The sequence below is a fragment of the Charadrius vociferus genome, unplaced genomic scaffold (assembly GCF_000708025.1).
Source record: "Charadrius vociferus isolate BGI_N301 unplaced genomic scaffold, ASM70802v2 scaffold340, whole genome shotgun sequence".
Lineage (NCBI taxonomy): Eukaryota > Metazoa > Chordata > Aves > Charadriiformes > Charadriidae > Charadrius > Charadrius vociferus.
This window is the reverse complement of record NW_009646631.1, coordinates 3,205,405-3,215,708: the sequence shown is the minus strand read 5'-3', so window position 1 is coordinate 3,215,708 and position 10,304 is coordinate 3,205,405. Positions and strand designations below refer to the sequence as shown.

The following is a 10,304-nucleotide window of genomic DNA, read 5'->3' as shown; positions in this document are numbered from 1 at the left end:
TTTGGGTTTTTTTTTTTTGGGGGGGGGTCGTCACTTCTACCCCCCTGCGCCGCTTTGTGCTCTGCAGCCGAGGGCTCTCCCTTCCTTCCCCCCGGAAACTCCTAGTAATAACCCAGAGAAAGTTTCCTCGCACGTCTGCACCTGTTGGCGACCGCTCGCTTTGGCGGCTCCTTGGTGGGGCCTCGGAGCGGGACGCAGCCGGGGAGGGGGAGCCCAGCCCGCCTCCGGTAACGGGGGGTCCAGGCCGGAGGGTCTCCGAGCCGCCCGCCCTCCGGAGAAGCCCCCTTACTGGCAACGGGCAGCAGAAAGCATCTACCACGGGATAAGGAGGCACCCAGCAGCTCGTCTCGGAGCCGGGAAGCGTTGGAGGAGATGCTTACAAGTCGTCTGATGAGAGGGACGCTTCAAAAACATCAATATTGATGTAACACGAAGCCGTTTCCCCGTGTTTATACGAAGTTCACAGCATCGCAAACAATCTATACACTTTACAAACAAATTGATCCTGCTGTGGAATGCTTCCTTGGGAGAGAAACGCTTTTTATCATTTTCTTGCAAGGAAGATGATGATGTATTACTTGTTTCGTGTCCTGGATTTTCACGCTTCTAGCTTGAGCATTACCAAACTAACATTTCACTTCATCCTGAGCTGCAGGGAAACACGTTGATTAGGAGGATGGGCTTCCCTGGTGTTTCAAATGGTCCTATGCCCTCCTCCCTTTCCCCCTTTAAGTGACTCTAGGACTATTAGGTTAAGATTTCTTCCACTTTTAGGGCACTTTTAATTTACCGAGTGACTGTGTCAGACAACTGAGTACCAAATTCCTGAAATATGTGAAGCTGGCATACGATACTCACAGTGATTTAGTTGTCTTTAATAAAGAGCAACACATTCATGCATTGAAAGGAAGAAATGAGAAATCGTCCTCTATTTTGTCTCCCGACAGGAACATCTGTGGGGGCTGAAAAGAAAGTCTGCAGAAACTCCTTGGGAAATAGCAGCTCTCTCTCCGGCTGGTTATTTCTAGAGGCACAATACCACCGTCTTAGCAGAGACCTAAATTCAAACAGCTAGAAGTTAAATGGTGTGTTATTTTTACTGCTTGGTAAATGAAACAGGTTAAACTTTCAAGGCAAGAGAACAGTTAATTCAAATAGTTGGCTTGTCACAGTCATTATCAATTAAACAAAATGCCTCCAAGGTCTTTTCCTCAGTGTAAGTCTGCACTGCGACATTAGAGGCATTCCCCACACTTTGCAGCATACAATGTGCCCTCATCCAGCAAGGAGCGGATTTGGTAGAAACAGACCATCACTTCCATCATCAGAAGACATGGCCTATGGAAAAGGAAGGCAGCTCCAGAAGGTAGAGAATTTGCCTCTCAAAAACACAAGAGAGCAGCCCAGGAAAGCCCGTGGTCCCAGCCTGCCCTTTTAGGTTTACAGCCTGAAAATGGTAAAAAAAAATCCCACCCTTCATTTAATTGCCTGACTAAGGCATGCATGACAGACCAGATACATAAAGAATGATGTTCATATACCTTAGTACTGAATCACTGGGCCTTATTATCCACACTGACATGGTTTGTATAGGCACGGACAGCACAACCTGATACTGTACAGTGTTATGTTGCTGTATTTGCATAGTTTGGAGTCACTGCTGGAAGCTGAGGGAGGTAGTGGGCACAACTAGCGGTGGTTGGGTACCAAGTTGCAGGACTGGCAGTACATTTTGCTTTGGTGCAACATATACAAAAACCTGGATACAGTTTATTTCCTGTGCTATCTCAGTGCATGGAATGGGAAAAATTAAAGTTATGTAAACATCTGCATTTTTCTAAATGAAATATAATGGAAAACTCTTGTTTCAACCTCAACATTGTTGAGAAAAAAGTTCAGATAAGAGCTTTGTCTTAACCTGGTAAATGAACTGTATTCAGCTACAGACTGAGATTCCTTGTGTTTTTTGAAAGAAAACACATTTCTGTGGCAACTTAAATCAAAGTTGCAAAATAGATTATTCCTCTTAGAGACACAGATTACCTGAGAACTTCATTTCACAACTTTTTTTGTTGTGCCATCCTAAGCAGCCCATCATTCCTCCTCATACGCCTCCAAAAAATAGCCAAGAAGAAAAGAATAGAGGACAAAGGATCATTTAAAAACATAGACCAGTTCCCTGGTCCAGGCTCACCCTCTGCCCCCACGGTGATAGAGATCAGCAGTACTGAAGGAGCTGGAGATGAGGCACCGAGACCAGGGCAGCCTGAGGACCTTTTATGGTATTACCAAATACAGTGCATATTGACTTGTCCAGGCCACACCCTCTTTATTGGCTTTTTCACTTTGTCATCGTCAGATGCATCTAAATCATGTATATTAAATACCCATTAAGCCGACTGGAGCTATACAATTTTCTTACTGTATTTAAAAAAATGCAATGATGAAACACTTTCATTAGGAATAATAAAAAAATGTTTCACTTTTTCTTCATAGGCAATTTAAGGCTTCTTTCTCATGTGTGGAATTTGTTGGACAAAGGGAATGGGAATGTGCTATCAGAGAATTTTATTCCTGAATTTTCATTTTTAATTCCCGATAGCTTTTCAGAGACCAAATGTTTTGTTCAGCCAGTGGCAGAACTCTGGCTGTTCACAGTAGTTCAGAGGTTTTAGGACAAATCCTCAAGGATTCTTGCATCAGACACAAAACCTCCTCACCATCAGTGCTCTTTTCCCACTCTTGCAGAGCCAAGATGAAAGTTTCGAAGAGCTCTGACAACCTTATCACTCCAGAAAGCAGCAGAATAAGGGAACCTCCCTTGCAGCTGTCATGCAACATCCTGGTTTGTGTCCAGAGAACTTAATTTCAAAGGTTCCAGCCCAGCATCTTCTCTAGCTAACAGAAGCCTGAATCTAACAAAAAAAAAAAAAAAACAAAAAAAAACCCAAACCCAACAACAAACTCAAAACCAAAACAACCAAACCACCCCCACAAACTTGCTCACAAAAGACACCAGTACCGAAGACAAGTCTTCGTAAATTACCTGCTTAAGGTAACTGATTAAAATTCAGAGGTCTATATTGATAGAAGTATGTTTAAGAATTGAATACTTGTTTAAGAATGGAATACTTTGGGATCTTCCAGGTAGAAACATCATATTGAAATCAACAAAAGCATTGGAGAAGAGATTTGCTTGAACCTTAGTAAAAGGTGCTCAGCTCCTTGTAGAGCTTTCATGGAGACTCACCCTCATGCCGATGAAACAGAAAGTAAAAAGGCATTTAGACTTTCCCATCCTTGGGCCATGCTTACAGGACCTGCCTAACTCAAAGTGGTTGAGCCTAGAGATTCTTTTTGGCATGGGTGCTCTGGAAGCACAGGAAAAATTGAGCAGTTCAAGTTTATGAGTTTGCACCAAGGGAACGTAGTTCCCTTGCTAGTGAAACTTTGCTATGACAAATAAGGCGGCTGCATGCACGTAACCCACACAAAGAGTTAAAAAAAAATACAAAGGACTCTACAAATGATCATTTCTTATCAGCCTAAACTCCTGCTTACACCGAGAGTAATTCACCGCCACAGAGAACTTTGGTAGTTCACGGACTTATCCCACATCTCAAAAATAATACGTAGTCTGTACAAAGTCACTTTCATCTACTGTGAACGAACATGCCAGCTAATACAGCTGCACATCGATCGGAATGGTTCGCAGGCAGTTAAAAGTACAGGCACTTTTTTTTTTTTTTTACACTAATGCAAAGACACAGCATAGCTCACAAAACCTCATTAATGAATTTGTAGCAGAAACAGAATTATTATTAACTTAATTAGTTATCAAAGAAAAACTTAATTAACTTAATTAGTTATCAAAGAAAAACTTTTCCATGTCAATACTCATGATTATATTTATAAAAACCTTAGATAACTTCCATTTTGTAACAGACATGGTGTGAATTTTTTTCTAAATTTCATTTACAGGAATATGAAATTCAATGTTTATTATCATAAACAATAGAAAATTTTAGCCGCCTTTACTGAAACAGAAGCTAGGTGCAATCTGCAATAGATGCTTCCGTACCATTCTTTATAAATCTGAAAAAAATCCCAACCCTCTTATGAGAGAAAATAATCTTCTCTTGGCATCAGAAATAGCATTGGCTTTTTTTTATTGACTCTCTGAGTCAGATCTCTCAAGAGACTCTTAGCTAAATATGTCACTATTTTCATAAAATTTGATTTAAACAATAGCTTCAAGTTAATTGGTGAATTATCAGTAGTCTGCAGATTTAGATGTTCAATCTGAACCTTAAAGTTGTAAAATGCCACTAAATCAAGGGGAAGAGAAAAATGGTGCTTATGGCTGGCAACAAATTATTATTTGACTGGGCAGTGAAAAAGAGATATTTAGTAATGGTTTTTCAATAAGTATCATACTAATATATAAACAGATGCTATAGCTTACCATATGGCACTGCTTTGACACCATACATAATTTCCTTTTCCCTGAATCATACAATTGAATTAAGGACTTTTTTTGTACAAAGTCAGTCAGATCTGTATATACCCGTCTTCTTGTTCTGGCTGGATTTGCTTTAACAAAAACCATTCTGTTACAAATGGAAATAATACTACAGGTTTGATGGGAAGAAAGAGGGAGGCATGGTAAAGTAGGGTTTATTATTAATCTACTACTAAAGAGTAGATATGGAAGAAATGCATTTCTTTCACTCCATGTGCATAACTCTCACAGTTTTTGATAATAACCTCAGTAACGAGTAAAGATCGTATTTTCTAACGAGATTTAAAAAACCACAACCAAACAAAAAAACCCCAACCAAACCCAAACAAACCCACAAAAGAAAATTTGCCCATCTAGAGCTTTTGTTACAGCTACCGATTTATTTTGCAGTTCACATCCTAATGGCGAAAAAGCCTCCAGCTCTAGGATTCAGTTTTGCACCCCGTTCTGTTTGGCAGTTTTAGGGAAGACTTAGGTTCATATCTTGCTTCTGTTAAAGTCAATGTGAGTTCTGTGGCTGACTCCGGTAAGACTAAGAGGATATCATTATACACCTTTGTTATCTTTGATGTAAGGGAGGTTGTGAATCAGAGCAGCTGGAAGGACGCTGGAGTGTTGCATAGATCTGCAGCACTCCTAAATGAAGACCTTTTGGGCTTGAACACAGTAATACTGGATAGACATTAAACACACCACACTGGATTTACTCTTTATCTGTCCCTTTCTCTCAACTGATCTATTTTTCGTGCTAAACACCTGCTAAAAAGCTGTCAAAGGTGCTTAATGACACATATTTAAGTAGAGTACAGTACATTCAGCTGAGCAGAATTAATTTAAGTCAAGGACTCAGCATCTGTTCAGTTCAGTTTTTCTGGGGATTGAATGATTATAGGCAAGCAGCACCAAAGCGCAACTTATTGATCAAATGTACCCTCAGCCCCTGTTTATCAGATGAGCCTCTCACTATTCTTTAACCTTTGCAACTAGACCTTTTTGCGGCTTGGGTCTTGGTTACAGCTAGGGATGCAAACCCGTAAAATCTGGGTACCTGAGACTAACAGTCAGCAAGTACCTGAGTTTTAATATTCTACAATATTGTCTAGAATAGCAAGGAATATTTTATGTGCTTACTAACAAGTTGTTCTTACCATTTATATTTCAATATAAACAAAAAAGCAGGGTGCATCACCCCTCTTCTCCTTATGAGGCTCCACTGGGAGGCGAGAGTACAGCATATAGCTGAGACTTAACAAACACACATACAGAGCCAAAATTGAATGTTTCCATTCCCCTGTCTTCCTCAAAGCTAGCCAACCAACTACTCTGAACTAGGGAATTGGCAATGAGGAGAACCGCAAGTGAAAAACACAAGTTCTTGCTCTTCAGGAAGAATATGACTAAAGAAGTCATATTTACAATATGCTCTTTGAAATAACTTAGATTCCTTGATCCAGTGGCTCTGCCATACAACTCAGAAAATATTTCACAGTCCATAGGAAGAAGGAATGAGTCTTGGGCTCACATGCATACAGTGTGCTTTTTTCCTTCTTCTAAACATAAGAATAAGCGATGCTGGAATAACCCCCTTTCATACTGTTACAGCTACGTTCCCTTTAGGGTTCTGTAAAAGTTTTTAAACTAATGCATATCAACAGCAACAGGGGCGCACCAAACCCAAAACCCACACACACAACCAAAAAAAAAAAAAACCAAACCCAAAACTAGGCAGCAAGTTATTCAGGACTATTTTCACTGAAGCCAGCTCCTGAATTTCACCAGAATAACAATCAGCAGCCAGGTCAAAGTACAAACATCTGTGTATGTAAACCACCCAGAAGACTTCAGAGAGAAAATAAGCACATCTCATGCTGCTAAATCTCTCTGTACTCTGAGACAGAGGGGGGCTGCTCATGCATGTTTCTAACATCTGCTTCCAGATTCTGGTCTTCTTCCCAAATGTAGACTTGGATCCCTTTGAGGGCAGGCTGGGTCTGTGAATAACATCCCAACCCATCACTGGCGGTTGCAGTTCTAACAGGTGCTGAATGCCATCTGCTTTCAGGAACACCAACTGGAAGATACATAATGTACAATACAGGTAAAGATGCTCCAACTTTGCAGTGCTGGAGCGTACTATGTAAGTTCTTATAATAATTATTTGTAACATCAGCTTCCTACGGACTTCTCCATGAAAATAGTTGAAAATAGTACACTGACAGGGAGGGGGCAATTGCAATAAAAATATCCTAGCCATAGTGACTGTCAAGCCTTTGGGAATATGAATTTTTTAATGAATATTTTAAGAAGATTTCAGGTTTTGATTGGGTTCCTTTTTGGTAGTTGCCCAACATTCTGGGATGAGGAAGGTTATTTACGCTTGTTTGATGAATATTTTCTTCTGAACATGAGTCATTATTCATTTGGCTATCAACCTTTTCTAACAAACAATTGAATACAGCATAGTGATCTGTTGTGAGTGGAGAAGCAGGAGGAGAAGGTGTTTCGGCAGGGGCATAGTGGTGCCTTCTATAGGGTGGAATCTGGATGCCATGGAGTTTACACTACTTAATTTGACATTTTACCTTAGCTCTTTAGCAAGCTTAATACAGTGTATAAAGCATAGAATATGTTAAGTTAATGTTAGTTCTACCTTTAAAACTTGAAGAGGTACACTGCTTAATAGCAATTGTGACTTAAAGGTAACCAGTCATTTTTAAAGGCCTTTTACAGTTTTCCTCAAAATGTAGAAATAAAAGTATCAACTTGTAGTTTAAGCCTCTCTTTTTTTTTTTTTTTTTTTAAATGAGACAAACTGTCCTGCTGAGCAGCTTTCTTATTCACCTACAGATTTCTATGATGGAAGCATCACAAGGACTGAAAAGAATATTTGCTGCTGTATTAGTTCTTAACAAATTCAAATACGTTTCTGAATGCAGTGCACAGTTCAAGAACTTCATTGTTCAGGGATGAGCTGTTCCCTACAAACACCAGGAAACCCCATTACACTTTCATCAGAGTTATTTCCCCACCAGAGAGGACAAAAGCAACAACAGTTCTTCACGATCTTTCTGGAATTGTGTATTAAATCACTTTCTGGAGTCTGCTGTTCTAAACAGCAAAAGGTAATGCTGCTATTTCAGACACACCAGTCTTGCAGTCCTCTCCGAGTTCAAAACTTCGAGGCACAGAGAATCCATCATGTCACCATTCATAAGCCTAAAATTTTCTCCATCACTATTTCCATTACCAGCCTCTGTTCCAAGGTTTATAACTTGGCCGTAAAAGTTCATGCTAGGCTGAAATTTGTCCTGTGAGGTTTAAGGAACCCGAGAGCTATTTTCTTTTTTACTATGGAATTATTTCTCCAGTTGTAGGAGACAGAGAAGATTGGTTTTATGTCAACAAAACAGGCAAAGAATCTAATGCTCACAAACAGTTGTGCCAAGCAATTTGTCTATGAGAAATAATTTTTCTGTTACTCAGAGTGTCTGTCTTTTGAGCCAGTTGACCTAAATGGTCACAGTTTCTGCAATGCAGATTCCTTTCAATGGAATTTATTATCTACATAGTAAAAAAATCCTTAAATACAGTGAATACAGGACTACTAGGCAGGCCATCATTATTAGCAATTAAAATTTATTATTTTATTTGCCTACAGAGACTCAGAAATACAGGGCCATGATTAACTCTCAGTCACACCACTGTAAATTCAGAAAAACTCTATTAATACTGTTGAGTTAATCCACAGGAATAGCAGCCTCGGGGAAAGCAAGATAACTTGGTTATATGATTACAAAATTCACCATTAGATTGAATCTTTAAGGCCCAACCCCATGAAAGGGAGAATGTGCATCTATCTGCTCCGCTCCCAGTACGGATGGAAAACCACACGCTTCAGGTTGGTAATTGGTCTGCCAGACCTCCCTGGCACGCTGGGAGGAGGAATACCAGTACACCTCAACAAGTTCCCTACCACAAAGCCGCCCAAAAGCATGCGATTAGGAATCAGAGCTCCACAAGCTTGTCTTCCTCTCTGCTTTCAAGGACCGCTCCTCTGGGGATAATGGAAATGTAAGAGGCTGTAAAAATCAGCTGTATGAGTAGACAATCTGGTTACATATTTGGCAGTGGCTGAGTATTTTTCACATTCTGTGAAGTCACTGAAACGTTGACCATCACAGTCAAGGAGACTGTAAGGAATATTTTCCAAATAATCTCTAGAAATAGGAAGAGAGAGCATCAGGCTTTGGCACATCCCTAATTTCCGCTGGGACACAGGCCACGGCAACTGTACACGTCTTTGAATGGATGACCACAGCCCAGGCTGAGTGGGCAACTCCTCACCAACCTCTTTTTAGAAAGAGGCTCAAGAGACAGAGAGAGGATGAATGTATGACTTCTTGAGTAGGACACGCAAAAGTAGGGCTCCCAGTATGACTCCTGGAAAACAGAAGCACAGGATTTCAATCCTATGATTTAATCAGTACTTGAGGCTTGGGGTTGTTTTAGTTTGTTTTATTTATTTATTTTTATTCATTTTTGGGCTCTTTTGGGGTTTCTTTTGGTTTTTTCAAAGCTTCTTTCCCCCATTCCTCTTCTCTTTTGAAGAAAAAATAATTTTTAATATTTGAATTACAAAAAGTGTTAGGTAGAAGACAGAAAATCAGTGATTAAAGACAGATCTCAGAATTAAAGATATAACTATAGAAGGAAATATATCAAACAAACAAGGCACTGCAAACATGAGATGCCTGTTCCCAGGTTGAAGTTTGCTTGGCAGCACAAATGTTTAAACAGATGAAATTTCTAAAAAAGAGAGAAGAGAGAGAGTCACATTTAAACCTGCTGAGGGAAAAACATGTTGATGATCTGATAATGATACTCTTCAGAAAATTAAGGAAGCAACATGATTGTAAGGTCATGTTTTGTGTTCTTCAGCATATAACCACAACAAAAAATACAAATAAATAAATAAATATTTTTTTAAAAAAATGTCCAAACCCCCAAACAGAAAGAAGCTCCTCCAGCTGAATGCTGCAGTCTATGGGCAAAGACTTTCTGCTAAGGGTAGGAACCTTCTGAAACAAGCTTCTGTGACTGTTACTACAATTTCCCACCTTTGAGAACCCGGGCAATATCATATTCATTGAAGTGCATCACAACGCAGTGTGTCTCACTAAATGATGCTAAGCTTTTTAGAAAAGACAAGGACAAATTTCTTCTTACTATGATTTCAGGATTGCTGATGTCTCCTGCCTAGCTTAGGCAATAGTTAAAAAACAAACAAACTTCCATGGATTAAAGGAAAACATGATTTAGAACCTGAAATGTGCTATCTATTTTATTCTGTCTCTTGCAGTTGAAAAGCACATCTATAAGCTTGCCTGGGCAGGTTAACATGCAAAGACCCAGTTGTACTGAAAACTTACCAAAGATCTTTATCAGAATAAATTTGCATAGGTCTACAGACAGCATCAATAATTTGTTTCTTAGCCATCACTTCCAGGAAATGATCTGGTTTGTCATCAATATTGGAAAATTTTGGTTTTCTGCTGTATCCAGGCTGGAGTCTGTCCTAACTTGATGGCAGAGTTGTGCCAAAGTCACTCCAGCCTCAGCAGTTCATTTCCAGTTTATCGCAATGGGAAGCAGGGAAATTAGGGGATGTCTAAATTGCCAACATCGCTTGATTAGCTTTACATCCTGCGGGTACATCAGTAGCTGAGTCAGAGAGGTAGTGGCCATTACAGCAACGCAGGTGGCCCTCTTGCCGTTTGCATTT

General features: G+C 39.8%; 1 protein-coding gene across 1 annotated transcript in view; it reads right to left on the bottom strand.

Moving 5' to 3' along the window:
• Nucleotides 1-7,812, bottom strand: part of MTA3 (metastasis associated 1 family, member 3) — a gene marked incomplete at its 3' end in the record, with an annotated part of 113,314 nt that extends 105,502 nt beyond the window's left edge. Inside the window, exons 1-3 of the mRNA XM_009888670.1 lie at nucleotides 7,669-7,812; nucleotides 6,410-6,593; nucleotides 41-375 (exon numbers count right to left, since the gene is read on the bottom strand). Coding sequence (XP_009886972.1) covers nucleotides 41-375; nucleotides 6,410-6,593; nucleotides 7,669-7,812 — 663 coding nt within the window. The remainder of the gene's footprint in view (nucleotides 1-40; nucleotides 376-6,409; nucleotides 6,594-7,668) is intronic.
• Between the last annotated feature and the right edge of the window lie 2,492 nt (nucleotides 7,813-10,304).